The sequence below is a fragment of the Ovis aries genome, chromosome 18 (genome assembly GCF_016772045.2).
Source record: "Ovis aries strain OAR_USU_Benz2616 breed Rambouillet chromosome 18, ARS-UI_Ramb_v3.0, whole genome shotgun sequence".
Classification (NCBI taxonomy): Eukaryota; Metazoa; Chordata; class Mammalia; order Artiodactyla; family Bovidae; genus Ovis; species Ovis aries.
In genome coordinates this window covers 14,287,682-14,307,060 of record NC_056071.1, presented here as the reverse complement: position 1 = coordinate 14,307,060, position 19,379 = coordinate 14,287,682, and the positions used below count along the sequence as shown (strand labels likewise).

Sequence of the window (19,379 nt, the reverse complement as noted above, 5' to 3'; positions counted from 1 at the left end):
ACACAGTTGCTATTGTGGCAGGAAGGACTTGAGCAGGTATCTAAGCAGAGGGGAAAGAGCCAGCAGAGGTGATGTGCGGAAAAGAGAGGGAATGCAGTAGACAGCGTCTGACGGAAGAGCTCATCTGTTTCAGAAAGTGCACAGAAGGAAAGATATGAGGATGACCCCTGAGAATGTGACATTCCAGTCTGAACGTTGAGAACGTGCCCTCCCCATGGAATTATCTTCTGGAAAGTAGGGAAAACCACTAGACCATTCAGGTATGACCTAAATCAAATCCCTTATGATTATACAGAGGAAGTGAGAAATAGATTTAAGGGACTAGATCTGATAGATAGAGTGCCTGATGAACTATGGACAGAGGATCATGACATTGTACAGGAGACAGGGATCAAGACCATCCCCATGGAAAGAAATGCGAAAAAGCAAAATGGCTGTCTGGGGAGGCCTTACAAATAGCTGTGAAAAGAAGAGAAGTGAAAAGCAAAGGAGAAAAGGAAAGATATAAGCATCTGAATGCAGAGTTCCAGAGAATAGCAAGAAGAGATAAGAAAGCCTTCCTCAGCGATCAATGCAAAAAATAGAGGAAAACAACAGAATGGGAACGACTAGAGATCTCTTCAAGAAAATTAGAGATACCAAGGAAACATTTCATGCAAAGATGGGCTCGATAAAGGACAGAAATGGTATGGACCTAACAGAAGCAGAAGATATTGGCAAGAATACACAGAAGAACTGTACAAAAAAGATCTTCACGACCCAAATAATCACAAAGGTGTGATCACTCACCTAGAGCCAGACATCCTAGAATGTGAAGACAAGTGGGCCTTAGAAAGCATCACTACGAACAAAGCTAGTGGTGGTGATGGAATTCCAGAGGAGCTGTTTCAAATCCTGAAAGATGATGCTATGAAAGTGCTGCACTCAATATGCCAGCAAATTTGGAAAACTCAGCAGTGGCCACAGGACTGGAAAAGGTCAGTTTTCATTCCAATCCCAAAGAAAGGCAATGCCAAAGAATGCTCAAACTACCGCACAATTGCACTCATCTCATTACGAGTAAGGTAATGCTCAAAATTTTCCAAGCCAGGGTTCAGCAAACCATGAACTCCCTGATGTTCAAGCTGGTTTTAGAAAAGGCAGAGGAACCAGAGATCAAATTGCCAACATCTGCTGGATCATGGAAAAAGCAAGAGAGTTCCAGAAAAACATCTATTTCTGCTTTCTTGACTATGCCAAAGCCTTTCACTGTGTGGTTCACAATAAACTGTGGAAAATTCTGAAAGAGATGGGAATACCAGACCACGTAACCTGCCTCTTGAGAAACCTATTTGTAGGTCAGGAAGCAACAGTTAGAACTGGACATGGAACAACAGACTGGTTCCAAAGAGGAAAAGGAGTACGTCAAGGCTGTATATTGTCATACTAGTTATTTCACTTCTATGAAGGAGATCAGCCCTGGGATTTCTTTGGAGGGAATGATGCTAAAGCTGAAGCTCCAGTACTTTGGCCACCTCATGTGAAGAGCTGACTCATTGGAAAAGACTCTGATGCTGGGAGGGATTGGGGGCAGGAGGAGAAGGGGACGACCGAGGATGAGATGGCTGGATGGCATCACGGACTCGATGGATGTGAGTCTGAGTGAACTCCGGGAGATGGTGATGGACAGGGAGGCCTGGCGTCCTGCGATTCATGGGGTCGCAAAGAGTCGGACGCGATTGAGCGACTGAACTGAACTGAACTGAACTGATTCAAAGTACATCATGAGAAACGCTGGGCTGGAAGAAGCACAAGCTGGAATCAAGATTGCCGGGAGAAATATCAAGAACCTCAGATATGCAGATGACACCGCCCTTATGACAGAAAGTGAAGAGGAACTACAAAGCCTCTTGATGAAAGTGAAAGAGGAGAGTGAAGAAGTTGGCTTAAAGCTCACCATTCAGAAAATGAAGATCATGGCATCTAGTCCCATCACTTCATGGGAAATAGATGGGGAAACAGTGGAAACAGTGTCAGACTTTATTTTTGGGGGCTCCAAAATCACTGCAGATTGTGATTGCAGCCATGAAATTAAAAGACGCTTACTCCTTGGAAGAAAAGTTATGACCAACCTAGATAGCATATTGAAAAGCAGAGACGTTACTTTGCCAACAAAGGTCCATCTGGTCAAGGCTGTTTTTTCCTGTGGTCATGTATGGATGTGAGAGTTGGATTGTGAAGAAAGCTGAGTGCTGAAGAATTGATGCTTTTGAACTGTGCTGTTGGAGAAGACTCTTGAGAGTCCCTTGGACTGCAAAGAAATCCAACCAGTCCATCCTAAAGGAGACCAGTCCTGGGATTTCTTTGGAAGGACTGATGCTAAAGCTGAAATTCCAGTACTTTGGCCACCTCACGCAAAGAGTTGACTCATTGGAAAAGACCCTGATGCTGGGATGGATAGGGGGCAGGAGGAGAAGGGGACGATAGAGGATGAGATGGCTGGATGGCATTACCGACTCGATGGACATGAGTCTGAGTGAACTCCGGGAGTTGGCGATGGACAGGGAGGCCTGGCGTGCTGCAATTCATGGGGTCGCAAAGAGTCGGACACGACTGAGCGACTGAACTGAACTGGACTGAAGCAGGAGTAGATCATGTCCTGAGAGGAATGGGCAAGGTGATATTTTCTGATCTTCTCCTTTAATGTGTCCTTCACACACTGGCCAGTAAACCCGTGTGAGGGTCCTGACCCAAGATGACTCACCAGGAAAACACAGGTGAACAATGAAATGCTAGTACACGTCCACCAGACAGCAGCACCAAGTGTTGTTGAGAAGGTGGAGCCACTGAAACGCTCGTGTGCTGCTGGTGAGAAAAGTTCTTTGGCAGTGCCTACGAAAGCTGAAAGCATATGCTTACTCTGGGATCCAGCATTCCACTTCTGGGCAGAATCCAACAGAAATGAGTGTTTAGATCCACTTATTTATATAGGCTTAGGTAACAGTAGGGCTTCCCTCATAGCTCAGTTGGGAGAGAATCTGCCTTCCTTGCAGGAGAGCTGGATTCAATTCCTGGGTTGGGAAGATCCCCTGGAGAAGGAAATGGCAAGCCACTCCAGTATTCTTGCCTGGTAGAATCTCATGGACAGAGGAGCCTGGCAGGCTACAGTCCATGGGGTCACAGTAGTCGGACATGACTTCACAACTAAACATATGTATATACACATAGGTAACAGTATCTAAAACAGCTTTATGCATAAACTCCCAAACTGGAAACAGTCCAAATATCTATCAGTTAGTAGAATGGGTAAATAAATTATAGAATATTCATACAGTGGCCTGCCACACAGCATGAGAAAGCAAGAGCTTGTATATATACCTCAATGTGGATGGATCTGGGACAGTCAAAAGATGTCAGACTCAAAAGAATCATATTAGTAAGAGTTAGAAAGGGAAAAGTTGGACTTCCCCGTTGGTACAATGGATAAGAATCCACCTGAAGATGCAGGGGACCTGGGTTTGATCCCTGGTCCGGGAAGATTGCTCATGCACCACAGCTGCTGAGGCCACACTCTAGAGCCCTGGGGCCGCAACTAGGGAAGCTTGTGAACCCAGAGCCTGTGATCTGCTCCAGGGGAGCCGCTGCAGTGAGAAGCCTGCACGCTGCAGCCAGGGAGCACCTCCCACTCTCTGCAGCTGGAGAACGGCCACGCGGCAGCGGAGGCCCAGTGCAGCCCCAAGAAGGAAAATAAACACTTTCTTAATGGAAAAAGTAACAGAGGCCAGAATGATAGTTACTCTTGGACTTTGGGTGAATGAGGACAGCAGGGAACCCCTGAGGCTGCTGGAAATGTTTTAATATGGGGGTATGTACAGATGCAACAAGTCATCAGTGTTCCCTTAATCTTGTGCACGTCACAGAACATAACATATCAAGTTAAAAAAAAAAATTAAAACCTTACCAACAAGGATGTGGCCAGACCCCAGCCCCTCTCCCTGGGGGCTGCCAGAGCACACAAGGCTGATGTTTTTCTTTTTCTTACTAATAGCTCTTTACCATCCACTGTTTTATAAGTATTTTCTTCCAAGAGATGTTAGCAAAATGCAGTTAGCCCTTAGTACCCATCTGACAGAGATAGGGTAAAAAGTGTCTCTGTAGACCCAGAGGGATGGTACCAGGAAGGAGGTGGGAGGGGGTTCAGGAAGGGGAACACGTGTACACCCTTGGCGGATTCATGTTGATGTATGGCAAAACCGATACAATATTGTAAAGTAATTAGCCTCCAATTAAAATAAATAAATGTATACTTAAAAAAATAGTGTCTCTGTAGTTATAGTTATAACTTCTCCGTTATACCTACGATCTCTTCGGTTTAGCCCTCCAGCACCCAAAGACTTTCTTTCTCACTCCCTGATTTCTTGACTGCAGCTTCTTACATTTTGATCACATTTGCTTCAAAGCTGGGGCTCTGTTCTAGTTCAGAACAGATTCCTAGAGTTTCCCATCAACAAAGCAATAGTCTTCAGGGCAGAAGGAAAAACTCAACCTCGCTTTCCTGCATCTGTCTCTGTCTCAGTGAGTCTGTCTGTTAGGGCACGTGGCCCGGGGAGAGGCAGCCTGGTGGCCGTCTGTCAGTCTGTCCGTCTGTCTGGCAGTCCAGGCAGGCAGGACATGTGCCCTCTCCCGGTGCCCTTCCCGTGGCATCTGGAGTGTTGGCTGCAGGAGGGGCTGACAGGGGGCCCTGAGGGGACAGAGAGAGGCCGCGAAAGCCTAAGGCAAGGCGCGTGCCCCAGAGGCCTTCATCAGTAGCTCCCGTAGACCTCAGGGAGGAGTCCCCTGCCGTCATCCCAGGCCATCAGCACTGTCTCTGGCCCACCCGCAAAGTCATCAGTAGATGGGGCAGAGTTCCGAAAAGAGCAGCACAGATGATTAAGGGCTGATGGCCTTGATTTATGCATGAAGATAAAAGGGACTCAATCTGCATAGGTTAAGGTAATGAGGATGGAGTTTTGGGGGAAGTTCTGATAACCACCCGCATGCTAAGGCTTCATACACATCAGGGAGGGAGAGGGGAGGTGGATGATGGCTTGGAGAGAAGGTGCCCAAAGCCTGTTATTGCCATAGTTACCATCATCACCAGGGGCTGCTCCCTGCCGCCTTTGATAGAAAATGGAACGGAACGCAGCCTGCTCTCCGGGCATGGGCTGTGGTCATCGATGTTCACTGACACAGATCCAATCTGCTCACTCTTTCGTTCATCCAGAAAATAGTTCCCAAGTGCCCAGGCACAGGGAACCAGGGCTGAACAGGATGGAACGGTCCTTAGGGAAGCTGCATCTTAGGAGGGGGAGAGAAAACAAGAAACCAGAAAACCAGAAATGTCCGAGGCAGCTTCACGTAATGAGGAGAGCCATGCAAACAATAAAACGTGGCAGGAAACACTAAGGAACCTCAGATAGGCTGCTGGACTGCTCTAGGTGGGGTGGCCCGGGCTCCCTGTGAGGATAGGGCCCAGCCAGGTAGAGGCACAGGGGAAGAATGTTCTGGGAGCTCCCCTGCTGGCTTAGCGGTAAAGAATTCGCCTGCCAATGCAGGGGACGCAAATTTGATCCCTGGGTTGGAAGATCCCTTGGAGAAGGGAATGGCAACCCACTCCAGTATTGTTGCCTGGAGAATCCCATGGACAGAGGAGCCTGGCGGGCTACAGTCCATAGGGTTGCAAGGAGTCAGACATGACTTAGCAACTAAAACAGCAACAGAATGTCGTAGAAGAAGAATCAGCAAGTGCAGAGACTAGGGGCTTGAATGGATTTGGTCTGTTCCGGGGGGAGAGAATTGAATTGGGTGTGGTTGGGGAGTCACTATGGCATGGAGGAGAGACAGGCAAGTAGGGGTGAGGTCCTGAAGATCGTGTCTGTACCAGGATGAGAAAGAACCGAGCGCAGACAACCCAAGAATGTCAAATAATACAAAATGCTGTGTTTTTCTTAAAATCTGACTTGCGCTATTTTCTTTGCAGAGCTCAGCCTCCCTGATTATGCTTTTCTCACCCGAATATTAAAATTAATTTGCATTCCTGTAGCACATACCAGGCTGATTGATGTAGTCAATTGACCTAGAGGTCTGTTGATTGGCAAGCAAGAGGCAGCCTAAACTGGAAAATTGGCCATACACAGTCTACATGGTGGATAAATGACATGCAGTAATTTAAAGCTGAGTTTAGATGAAATGAATAAGAACAAAACCAAACAAGAGATTGGAACTCCTAGGATCCTTTGGTCCTCCTAAGATGCCCTGAGTCTCTGAGAATCAGAAATAGCAGGTTTTTGGTCCTGCTGCCTTGCAGATAGCTCTGTTTCTAAGAAGGTATTGGGGAGGGGGATAAAAATGTATGCCAATTACTCACCAGGAGCTACAAAATGTATTGATTTGATCAATGCTACTTCCTGAGAAGTTGCAGGGATGGTTAAAACACTGTCTCTCTGTAGGTTGGTGAGTTCTGAGGCCTCTGTTTAAACAACCTCCAGACCCTTCTTTGCCTGAAGAAGAGAAAATCCCCAAATGATCTTGAGCCCCCTTTCCCACACCGCCTGGGAAACACACAGAGGGCACATTGCTAACACGCACATGTGTTTCTCAGCCCATCTGCCCTGTCTGTCGGTTGTTCTCACACCAGCTGGGGCTGTTTCCCATGAGGGTTCCCCGCTTAGCATGAGGGTGTATGACTTACATGCCTCATCACTGTGAGTTTTTACGTGTCTGTGTCCCCCCCCAATTATCTGTGGGCTCCTTGAAGGTAGAAATGAGGCTGTTAGCAGAGACGTCGGGGTACAGGGGAGGAAGTGGCACCGCGGTATTGTCACGGGGGATTCTGTTCACGCAGGGCCCAGCCTCAGGGGCCTGCGTTGACTGGCCCTGCTCCCCTGGCTAACGGTTCCCGCCCCTCTGCTCTGCTCCAGGGATGACTGCGATCCCATGTGCCTGTCTGGGCATCTTCCTGGGCGGTCTCCTGGTGAAGAAACTCAGCCTGTCTGCCCTCGGGGCCATTCGGATGGCCATGCTCGTCAACCTGGTGTCCACCGCTTGCTACGTCTCCTTCCTCTTCCTGGGCTGTGACACGGGCCCTGTGGCTGGGGTTACTGTTCCCTATGGAAACTCGTAAGTCTCAGAAAGGTCACACACACACCCACACACACACACCCACACACACACACATACCCCTGCCCCACCATCCCCTGCCTGCTCAGGGATACCAAGACCCTCTCTCCGGGGTCAGTTAATGGAGCCTGCTTCGTCCCTAGTGACCCTGACCCGGAAGTTGATGATGCCTCTGCATCTTCCGTCCAGTGTTGAAGGATACATGTGAACCTTCTGGGTGGGGAGGACAGAATTCCACTTAAAGGCTGTCTCCCAGCACGGCCAGGGGAGCACTGGGGAAACAGGTAGACGCTCACTCCCCAGAGGATTCACGTGCCTATTTTTGGCATTTGATTTTAGGAATGAGGTGAAGATAGAAAATTAAAAATAGGTTTGATTTTAAAATTCAGCTTATAATACAAGAGAGAAGTGTGTGTGTCCGACTCTTTGCCACCCCAAGGATTACAGCCTTCCAGGCTCCTCTGTTCATGGGGATTCTCCAGGCAAGAATGCTGGAATGGCTTGCCATTTCCTTCTCCAGGAGATCTTCCCAACCCAGGGGTCAAACCCAGGTCTCCTGCATTGCGGGTGGATTCTTACAGTCTGAGCCACCAGGGAAGTCTGTAAAATAGAAGAGACTTCAGCAGTTCCTAAACAATAAGAAGCTATCATTAGACTCGCATAGTAGTCGCAGGGTCCAACCCATGTTAAGTGTGGGGTTGGGGAGGAGGAGAGAAGGGAGGGAAGAAAGGACGGAATTTAGCTCTTACAGGACATCTCATTTCCTGTCTATTATCCTAAGACTTTGAACTGAAGCTGAATCAGGCTTGTCCTTAGAGGGCATTATGGAGAGTCCTTATGTGTCCAGTACCAACGGCTGGTCCTTCTTCTACACGAGCCTCTGGGAGTCCAGTCTGGAGCATCAGGGCCGCAGCATGGCTGGCCTGCAGGATACCAGTTCCTCTCCACACCAGTCTCCCCCGAGCAGGCCACCAGGCTTCCTCCTGACATTAAGTCAGACTGAGCCAGGCTCGTCTGCCACTCTGCGAGGTCAGACAGGCAGGAAGGAAGCACACTGGCCCAGGCATCCTCTGTGTATCCATGCACAGTCCAGACACCAGCACCCTTCCTTCCCTGCACACCCTGGCCACGGTGGCCACTGTGACCCCAGAGGGCAGGGGGCTGTCCATGGGGATCCAGAAGAAGATGGCCTTACTCTGATGGATTCCACCTCTCCTCTCTTTTCCAGCTCAACACCTGGCTCGGCCCTGGACCCCTACTCGTCCTGCAATAAAAACTGTGAATGCCAAACCGATTCCTTCACTCCAGTGTGCGGGGCAGACGGCATCACCTACCTGTCTGCCTGCTTTGCTGGCTGCAGCAGCACGGTATTGCTGATTTTCTGACGGGATGGGATGGGGCAGGGGAGCACAGCCAGCCGGAGTAGCTTAAAACCCCAGGTCAGGCGCAAGAGTGGGCAACCACATGTGTCCTGTGGCTTGTGTCCCTGCCTTGTGAACTGTCTCAGCCTCTGCCCTGCTCTGGTGGAGAGTTCTCCATCAGAAGGATAGGAGGCCTGCCAGGCCATCCAGCTGCTTTGCGCTAAATCAAATAGGTTTCCAAAAAGTGTCACTGAGCAATTTTAACAGAGAGTAAAAATTCAAAGGAAGCTGTATGGAGCCAGAGGAAAAGATTATGGTTCAAAGCTAGGAACAGGATGACGCCACAGGTAATGAGTTCGCCATCAACAGAAGTATGTAAAGAAAGGTTGGAACCATTTATCAGGGAAGACCTCTTCCATACCTGAGACTATGCAATGCTAATTCAGCATCTTCTCTACTCGATTCCCTTTGCCTTTATCTTCTCAGCTAGATGCCTCCCACCTTTTTCCATCTTGCCACTATCATTTCTTTCCGTTTGCTTTTTTGTTCTTGTGTTTGTTTTGGGGTTTTTCCTTCTCAACATGAATTATACAGTTGACTCTCAACCTGCATGCAACTTTCCACATTCTCTGCATGAAAACCTGAGACTATGGGACTGGTCCCCTAGTCCTGCTGACCCCGCCTTGTACCTGCCCTTCTGCATCCACACCCCACTGCCCTGCTGCAGGCCCTCTTCTCTCACTTAGACCAGTGTGGTAGTTGCCTCCCTGGCCTTGCAACTCAGGATGGGCCCCTGCTGGTCTGTCTTCTCCATTGTAGCCAGAATGATTTCTGTAATATTGCATGCTGTTCAGTTGCTCAGTCATGCCTGACTTTTTGGACCCATGCACGGCAGCACACCAGGCTTCCCTGTCCTTCACTATCTCCCAGATTGTGTTCGTATCACGTCCATTGGGTCAATAATGCTACCCAACCATCTCATCCTCTGCCGTCCCCTTCTCCTCTGGCCTTCAATCTTTCCCAACATCAGGGTCTTTTCCAATGAGTTGGCTCTTCGCATCAGGTGGTCAAAGTATTGGAGCTTCAGCATCAGTCCTTCCAGTGAATGTTTAGTGTTGATGGTTTGGGCTCCTTGCTGTCCATAGCATGATGTATGAATATATCTCCTAATATTGGGCCATCCTTGCATCCTGGAATGAATTTCACTGTTTTGCTTTGTTTTCAGCCATGCCAATGGCTGGCAGGATCTTAGTTCCCAGACTAGGGGCTGAAAACACAGAGTCCTAACCACTGGACTGCCAGTTGTTCAGTTCCTAAGTAGCACTGCACCGGACCCTTTCTGATCAGTTAGAAGATAACGTCTAGGCACTGAACTGGGTTTCTGTCTTCAGCACATGTCTGTCCTCTGCCATGCTCTTCAGCTGTGCTTGCTTTCAGGTTGGGTATTCCGCTTTCCCCATACAACTTGGGTCTTTTCCTACTTCCTCCTCCAGTCTGACAACTCCTACTCATCCATCAATACCCTACTCAAATGCCCCCTCCTCTGTGAAGCCATCCCTGCCCTCCTTTATCTTTGAGCTTCTTGCCTCTGCAGTCTTGGCACCTGTCTCTCCTGGAGGCACCTTTCTCGTTTCACTGCAGTGATCTGTTAAAAGGGTTTGTCATCTGCCCTGACCTGTGAGTTTCCTAAGTGAGCCCTGGTGCCCACAAGTGTTCTGTAAATGTCTGGAGATGCAGAGATGGAAAGAAACACGAGAAGGCTTGAGTGGCTGCTTTCAAGGAACTTAGAGCTGATATCATTTGTTTCTCCCCTTTGCTTATTGTGTGTCTTTTGGGAGCAGCTATTTCATTGAAGGAAGAAAACTGTATCATTTGTTTTCATTTCCAAAGACCTCATTTTTCCTTACATTTAACATTTAGATCCTTGGCCAGTTATTAACATTTTTATACAGAGAAAATAAATCACCCTCGGGTGGAGGGGGCAAGGACTGATTTTTTTTAAAGTAGATGATAAGGCAGTTTCCTTAAGTGGGTAGAAATGAATTTTTAAAAAGAGATGGGACCTTGAAAATGGTTAAAATAAAAGTACAAGCTATTTTTTTTCATGACAACAATTTCATTAACTCTTTAATATCTAAAAGCTATACTATAAATCAAGTTTGGTTACTGTGCTGTGATAAGAATGACATTGACTCAGTATAGGCTAGTGTCCTGAGACCAAAGCAGTCTATTCCAGAGCATTCTCTGACCAAAAAAAGGTCTAAAAAATGTGTGTCTCCTGTTCTTCCCTGGACGAGAGGCTTATTGAATAAGAGCTTAATCAGGCCCAGGTTTGCTTCTGGCTGCTGAAGCAGCAAGCTGTGGAATGCAATTATCAACAGAGGGCAAGCATCTCTGATTCCCTCTGGACATACATGGTTTATTCCCCAGACACCTGCCTCTTCTTCACAGCACCAGAGGCCTCATATTGTCTGCTAGGGTGCAGGTGATGCAGAGAGGTGATACCCCCTGCAATTACAAGGCAGAGAACGAGAAAGTCCCGGGGCTGGGGTGGGAGTTACACTCTCCCCACAGAGGCTGGCCTCTGGATGCCTTGTCTTCCAGTGGGTGGACAAGGGCTTTAGGGTCACAGAGCTATGTGTACCCTGGAAAGGGGCTTTTGTGAAAGTTCAGCCCTAAAAATAACCACGACCCTGAAACTTGCCACACTGGCAAGCTCCTCTGAGAGCCTGTGTGGGCCAGGTGACAGGGCCTTTCACAGGTCACTTGTGGTCCCAGGTCAGAGGAATCTCAGGCCATCAAGCAAAAAGGAGCAAAAAGCAATTTCAAAATGCTTTCAGATATTTTGAGAAAATGCCAAAAGGGTGGATTATATTCCTGGGATGTTTACTCCCTCTTCCTCTCCCCTTCTTGTCTGCATGATCCCTCCGAAAACTCTTCCTCAAGCTAGAGGTTTCTTCATCCCTCTTTCCCCCTTCTGTATTTTTCCACCTGCATCCGCTGGAGTCCTCTCCCCGTGTGGGCACAGCCATTCTGTCACCCGTACCCCCAGCCCCCTGTGTATTATCTCACTCATCCTCACAACAAGCTTGGAAGAACGGGTTATCCCCTGATTACAGAGGAATCCTTGCCCAAGGTCACATAGACGGCGGTGGCGCCGGCGTTGGAACGCAGGGTCTGCTGGACGGCAGTCTCACTGTCTTCCCCGGCCCTCTGACTTCTCTCTTTAGTATGCCTGCCTTTTCCGCCAGCGGAAAGGAGCTCTCCATATGTGCGCACCACGGTTGGGATGCTGTACCTTCACGCTCTGACCCTGCTGCCTCTCCAACCTCAGCCCCCCAACTCCACACCCATCTTGAAGAACCACTGACACACTCGGACTTCTTGGGGTGCCCCCTGCGTGCCCAGCTCTCTTTTACCTCTGGACCTCTGTGCATGCTGTTTATCAGGGCAGGTCTTCCCCTAAGCCCTTGACGATCCTTAACACATCCTTATCCACAGCTGAGAAGCCTCCTCGCACCTCCTCCCTGCTTCTGAGGCTGCTCTGACCACCCCCCACCCCCACCGTTCCCCGCAGAAGCCTCAGCACCTCTCTCCCTGCTCCACCAGACCGGCTGGCCCATGTTCGCCTGCATCTCCATCACTTGCCCATCACTAGGCACCCACATCCAGAAATGAGGTTCTGCTGTGGACCCTTGCACTCCCAGTGTTAGCCACGGCTCTGATAAAGGCCCTGGGCTTTCGCATGCCTGGCTGGCAACTGTGCCAACCTCAGCGTGCCTCAGGGAGACTCAGGTGCTAATACCACAGCTGGCAGGCAGGTAGGCTGGCCACTGTAGATTCCAATACCAAACACCTCATCTGTGCTCGTCTCTCCCCACTTGACAGTTTCCATCCAGACCTGTGAAAATCCCCCCTAACTCAATTAGACGTGAATAAATCACCGACAAAATCACTCTGATTGTTAGGAGATATGGTTCGTGTTAGCGGTTTCCTGATATCAGACTTTCCTTCCTGCCCTGGTTTGAGGTTTTGTGTTTTGTTGTCTGATCTCATTTCTCCTTGAGTGATAGCAATGGAAGTTTCCAGAATTGCATTTAATATACAATCTCTAATTCTCATTGCACGTGCCCAGGAGCGGTGATGGAAAAGATGGCAACTTAATATTCTAAGCTTCCTTTGGCAGGAATATATTGTCCAGATTGTTTCTGCCCCTTTCACTCCCAGAAGTAATTATTCCAACAGAAAGCATGTTGGGAGCTGCTGATTGACTGCTGGAAGTTGTATCCTTCTGATGTACTGAATGATTGACTTAGAAAAAGGCTTCTGTCAGCCACCAGCGGAATGTTCAAAGTCAGTACAAGTCCGGCACAGCAGCTTGTGGGGGGGCTAAGGATAGGCGACTCATCTGTGCCCCGCTCCAGGCCACAGGGATTTATTGAGCACAGGTTTGAACAGAGCTCGAGTAGGTGCTATGGCAGGGAGGGGATGTGGCTACCCCATCTTGGATGCATGCAGGGGGCTCCTTGTTCAGGACGGCCAGCGTGTCTCAGGGCTGGCCTTCATCCACAGGGAATGCGTGGGTGTTTGCCTGGAGGATAGGATGCCATGCCCGAGTGTGAGCGTGAGTGTGAGCACAGGATGACGGGGAGGCTTGAACCTGGTGACTCAGGCAGAGCTTTGGTTCGGAGTCAGGGAAGAGGAGAATCTAGAGGGAGGGGCCTGATATCCCTCTGAGCTGCAGCTCCATCCCTCCCCTGGGCTCTGCCCACACCTCCCCCTCGGGATGCTGGAGCAGGGAGTGAGCCTGGTGCTCCCCAAAATGCAGCCCTTTCCCCGCCCCTCGGCAGGAGACCATTGCAGGTTACCGGGGCGAAGGGTGGACAGAGGTCTCGCTTTCATCGCAGAGTTTCCTCCATGACCATTATCCTTCAGCCAGTGACCCTGCCAGGGAACAAGCTAGTGCGTTTCTTCTTGCAGTGTTTCGATTTCCCCTCTGCCTAGAGGCACGTGGGTTGCTGCTGATGCTCTTTGTGACAGGCTCTGAGGTCTTTACCTGGAAATACTGGCTGGGGTTGGGCTAGTGAGGTGAAGAGATTCTAAGCTGCAAAAAGACAGTAATAAATGACAGCAGAAGGTCTGAGGAACTTCGCTGAATCGTAAAAAGATCCCGTGAAAGTCTAGGACACGTGGGAGTGTGTTACCATTCAAAGGAAGACGTGCCAGCTATTGTACTGTCTCGGGCCTCTGCCACCTGGGGCATCAGGAAGAAGCAGGGCAGGACGCTGCGCGTGTTGGCACTCACCCTGACCCCCTTCTAAACTACAGGACTCAGGTCCTACCTTTCGTAGAAATTGCCATCAGTTCCTGCTTGCTGTTGTTTAGTCGCTAAGTCCTGTTCGACTCTTTGAGACCCCATGGACCGTAGCCCGCCAGGCTCCTCTGTCCATGGGGTTTCCCAAGCAAGAACGCTGGAGTGGGTTGTCATGCCCTCCTCCGGGGATCTTCCCAACCCAGGGATCGAACCTACGTGTCCTGTGTTGGCAGGTGGATTCTCTACCACTGTGCCGCCAGCGAAGCCCTTTTGTCCTGGTGCCTGAATACATCTCAGAAAGAAAACCAAATCAGTATTTCAGGATGTTGAGAAAGAAGCATTCAAGCTTTCACAGGCTCGAAATACAAAGAACATCATCACCCCCTTGTCTGTCCCCTTAGTGAAGTCAGTGAAGTTGCTCAGTCGTGTCCGACTCTTTGCAATCCCACGGACTGTAGTCCACCAGGCTCCTCCATCCATGGAATTTTCCAGGCAAGAGTACTGGTGTGGGTTGCCATTTTAGAAATGTCATTTTCAACCTAGAGATTAATTTTACTTGTGCAATTAGTAGAATTGATCCCTCAGTATTGAACACAGAGGGAAAAAGCCCAAACAAAAACAACTTTATTTGCCAGATACTTCAGAAACACTACTGAGGAATATTTTGTACGTGTAATATGAGCTGTCAAAATAGCATGCTAATGATTTCCTCCATCAATGGGAAAATGAATCCTAGCTTCGAGAGAGTCATTTTTCTATTTTTATGGTCTACAGCTTTATTGTAATTATTTATCATTGCATGTGAATAGAAACATTTCTCAATTTAAATTAATGGCTGGATATAGAACAAGAGTAGAATTTTCAGTGCCTGTGCTCTTCTTCTTCTGGAGTTTTTAAATTTTTTTAAATAGATGGTACATTTGTGTGGCTCAAGAACCAGGAAGTATAAACAGGAGGGAGTGGGAGCTCCTCCTCTCCATTACTCTCTCCTGTTCCCCCGCTGTTCAGTCCACGACTCTGCCCATTAGGTAAATACTATTATTAGTTTCTTGTATATGCGCCTGGGTTTTTATGCATATTCCAGGTATTATTCTGTAGCTTGTTTGTTTACTGTTTGTCATCATTTTTGCTGTTTTAATCGGAGGATAATTGCTTTACAATGTTACATTAGTCTCTGCTGCACAATAGCATGAATCAGTTATATGTGCACATATACCCCCTCCCTTCCATCCCCGCCCCACCCTCCAGGCATCACAGAGCACCAGCTGAGCTCCCTGTGCCATGCAGCAGGTTCTCACTAGCTATCTGGTTTACACACAATAATGTATATATGTCAATGCTACTTTCTCAATAGCTTATTCGTTTATATTTAATTGAGGTATAGTTGATTTCAAGTTGTGTTTATTTTCAGTAAAGTGTACAGAAAAAGTACATGGAAAACGTGTGCATATATTTAGTTCCCTATGCTGAACAGGAGGTCCTTGTTGGTTATCTGTTTTGTACTGTAGCTTGTTACTTGTGGGGGTTTTCTTTGTTGTTAATAGTTTATCATGGAGTTTTTTCATGTTAGTGTGTAAGAAACACGCTGACACCTTTTTTACAGCTGCATAATTTTCCATTGTGTGAGCCTACTGGAGTGTATCTAACCAACCCCTATTGATGGGCATTCAGGTGAATGAAAACTTTAGTTCTTGCAGGCATGGTTGTGACTGGAATTGGACTTATGTCATTCTATGCCCGGGCAAGTCTGCCTATAGGATACATTCTCGTAGAATTTCCGAGCAAATCCCTCCCTGTTCGCCAGGTCCACCACCGCTGCTTCCCAGTCTTGTCAGGCCAGCTCCTCTGTGCGAAGTGGGGCCATCTAGTTATCACTGAGATCTCTCAGGGCAGGAAAGCCTGGTCCTGCCACCCCATGCACGGTACCAGGCAGAGACTCCAGCTCTCACATAGTTCTCCTCCAGAGAATGGCAGCCTGGGAAGATGCTCCTTTGCCAGGCAGATGGAAAGCCAGACATTTGCCAGGTCAGGGATGGTAAACTCCTCTCCTGGAGCCTAATGTGCTTTCTTCATAGTTAAATATATTGGGGGCCACCAAGGACAGCACCAGGGAGCTGCCGCTTTATGCAGGATGTGACCATCTGCAGGCAGCTGCCAAGGTCCACCTGCATTCTGGACTGATGTACACACCGGGGGAGAATCAGATCCCCACCATCGAGCCTCTCCTTCCCTCATACCCAGGTTGTGGCTGTTCAGCCGCTCAGTCATGTCCGACCCTTTGCAACCCCGTGGACTGCAGCGCGCCAGGCTTCCCAGTGCGTTGCTGTCTCCCAGAGTTTGCTCAGACTCATGTGCACTGAGTCCGTGCTGCCCAGGTTGTCTCTGCATTTTCAGGCTTCCCAGTGGTTGGGGCTCTCGCAGGTCTCAATTAACCTGCGTACCTGGTCAACACCAGCAAAGGCCTGTCCTACTCCTCCCTGCTCACTTGGGATCGTAGGGTGAAGCCCCAGTGCTGGAAAGTCCTCTCTTCCAATTATGCACCCTGGGATAATTATTTCCACCACACTGGGACATCTGAAGGGAAGTTTCTAGATCGATCTGCAGTCTCTTATATCACCTGGGCCCAAATAAAGGACCTTTTCCATCCCTTGCCATCGGACTTAAGCTTAACATTTACCCTTGGATTCTCTGTGGGCAGGGTCCTAGGAATGTTCCAGCCTGTATCCTAGGCCTTGGGACCACCTGCGTTTTCTGTTCATCCTGTCGAATTGACTCTTGTAACCAAGAGGGAAACCCATCCAAGTTCCCACTCAGATCACTAGTGCTTACCTCCTCCCCAGCCTCTTTCACAGCTCCTCTCAAATGGGTTTAATCTGAATAAATGAGTACAGAGTTGCCTAGGTCCTTTGGGAGGGACCCATCCATTTTCAGGGGGCTTCCCAGGTGGCCAGTGGGTAAAGAATCCACCTGCAAAGCAGGAGACATGGGTTTGATCCCTGGGTCAGGAAGATTCTCTGGAGGAGGGCATGGCAAGCCACTCTAGTTTTCTTGCCTGGAGAATCCTATGGACAGAGGAGGCTGGTGGGCCACAGTCCATGGAGTCTCAAAGAGTCGGACAGGAATGAAGTGACTGAGCATGCACACACATCCATTTCCAGCTTCTCTCCTTGGCACCAGGGCAAGCCAGTATCGTCACTGGTCACGGACCCATTCTCCCCTCTCCTAGCGCCTATAGCCCAACAAGTGCCTCATTTCTGTCCGGCCACCCCAGCCTGCCCTGGGTCCATTCTTGTCCCATTCTCCCTGGCTCTGTGCGCTCACCCCTCCCCTTGCCTTGGCTGCACATCCCAGGATGGCTTGGCCCCGCCGTTCACTCACACCATTCACGGGATCGTGCCTTTCTGGACACGTTCGCCTCACCTGGACCATATGGACTGGGTAGTCGCGGAGATAAAGGCATCTTATTTCTGTACCATTCCAGTAGGGCCACGATCACGGCCCGATCAAGGGAAGCCCCTCTTCAGAAGGGGATTTTCACATCTCAGAGCAGAGGAGGTCCAGGCAGTTTCCTCTTATGGTGAATGGAATACAGTTGAGCCACAGCCTAGGTGCAGAACAGAAATCTAAGACTGGGTGAAGGTCCCAATTACAAAGTACTCGTTAAACTAAACAGAGTTCACCAGTCACACAGTTCATTCAGAGGGCTGATCACATCACAGTCCTAAAGGCTACGGGAGTCAGAACTCAGTTCCTGGGGTCTAAGCCAGCCCCTTATGGATGGGCCTGTTTCCTGTTTATACCTGAGCACTCTCTGAGTCCACGTGGTTCTAAGGACCCCAGCCCCAAATCTCTTTTTTCTCATAGGCTATAGGAGGGACCAAAGAGAGAAGGATGGGGGTGGTCTGAACTAGGGCAGGGTTTGAGAGATGTTTTGTCTTTGCTGTTTAGTTGTTTGAAGTGAAGTTGCTCAGTCGTGTCCGACTCTTTGCGACCCCATGGACTGTAGCCTACCAGGCTCCTCCCTCCATGGGATTCTCCAGGCAAGAGTACTGGAGTGGGGTGCCATTGTTTTGGATATGGTAAAATGCACGGACCTTGAGGGTTCATTCATTCATTCACTGAGTCATTCATTCAATACTGTCCTCTCAAGCTATGGATAAGTCAGGAATTGAAACCACAGTGGTTTCTGTCTTTATTAGCCTTACGGTCACGAGGAGGCTTTGACATAGGAGTACGGGGGAGGTCAAGAATTTACCATTGCGTTTCTATAGAGTTTGTCATTTCTAAGGTAAGAGAAGTGGAGGGAAAGGAGATGAGGGCTGGAAGTATATATATCTGTCAGAGTTTAGTCAGGAAAACAGCACCCACATGTCTTGGAAGTACAGGGTTTAGTATAGGAAATAGAACTTATGTAGTGTGGCGGAGTTGAGGAATTGGGATCCAGAAGAAGTGAGATAAAGGACTGGAGAAAAGTCACCACACCCCCAGAAGTATCAGTTCAGGTGGGCAGGCTGCGGCTTATGGGAAATTCCCCAGAAGCTGTGCCCAGGGGGCTGCTCAGTGAGATGAAGGGGGTACTCAGGGATGTCAGCAAGACTACATCCAGGTCAGTAGAAGTGGGCACAGGGCCTCTGTTGTCAGCAGGGTGGTCAGAAAAAAAGGTGGGTGCCTGCAGGGATGGTAGGGCCAACCGGCTCCTGCTGGGCACCTCCGCATTTGTCTGTCCCCATGTCTGGCCATCTGAGAGTAATAGCCCCTGCCTCACTTACAGATCTCTTCTGTGTTTCCTCCTGTCCAGCTCTCATCGTGCAGGGAAGGGAATCCTAAGGAGATGGTTCCCCGCTCTGGACAGTAGAGTAGTGCCAAGATGCCAGTGCAGAATCCCGTACAGGACGCTCATCCTGGAGCTAGTTCTGATGTCTCAGCATGTTCAGAGGCTTAGGAAGGGGCATCCCGGGAGGGTCTGGGATGGGTGTGAGTTATAGATAAAACTTAGGAGAGCCATCAGAAAGCATGTGCACGCATGCTCAGTTGCTCAGTCGTGTCCGACTCCGCGTGACCCTGTGGACTGGAGCCCTCCAGGCTCCTCTGATTCTCCAGGCAAGAATCCTGGAGTGGCTTGTCATACCCTCTTCCAGGGGATCTTCCTGGCCCAGGGATTGAACCCATACCTCTTAAGGTCTCCCGCATTGGCAGACAGGTTCTTTATCACTAGCACCAGCTGGGGAGCTCCATCAGAAAGCACACGGATGTAACACAATCTAGGGAAAAGTGCAGGGGCGAGAAGGGAAGAGAATCTGGACCACAGCCCCAAGGAGCTCTGGCATTTTCAAGTAGGAGATGGGGCAGGTGCCAGCAAGCAAAATGCAAAAGGGAAAAAGGAAACCAGAGAGTGAGCCGTGGAAGCCACAAAGGCAGTGGGTCGCAGGCACACACTCAAGGGGCTCCAGGGAGAGAAGAGTGGATGGAGGGGTCGTCTGTGGAGGTCGCTGGTGAGCTCAGCTGATCTGATGGCTGCATGTAGGAATCTAAGCTGGCTGGAGTGAGTCAAGAGCGTGGAGGCAGTG

The 19,379-nt window shown here is 49.3% G+C and overlaps 1 protein-coding gene across 3 annotated transcripts in view; it reads left to right on the top strand.

Annotated features, from left to right (window-relative positions):
* The window catches only part of SLCO3A1 (solute carrier organic anion transporter family member 3A1), a 404,171-nt gene that overhangs the window by 326,698 nt on the left and 58,094 nt on the right, over window positions 1–19,379 (top strand). For all 3 annotated transcript variants that reach the window (XM_060401578.1, XM_027957049.2, XM_012098412.5), the window contains exons 6-7: window positions 6,939–7,137; window positions 8,366–8,504. In XM_060401578.1, the coding sequence (XP_060257561.1) occupies window positions 6,939–7,137; window positions 8,366–8,504 (338 nt within the window). The remainder of the gene's footprint in view (window positions 1–6,938; window positions 7,138–8,365; window positions 8,505–19,379) is intronic.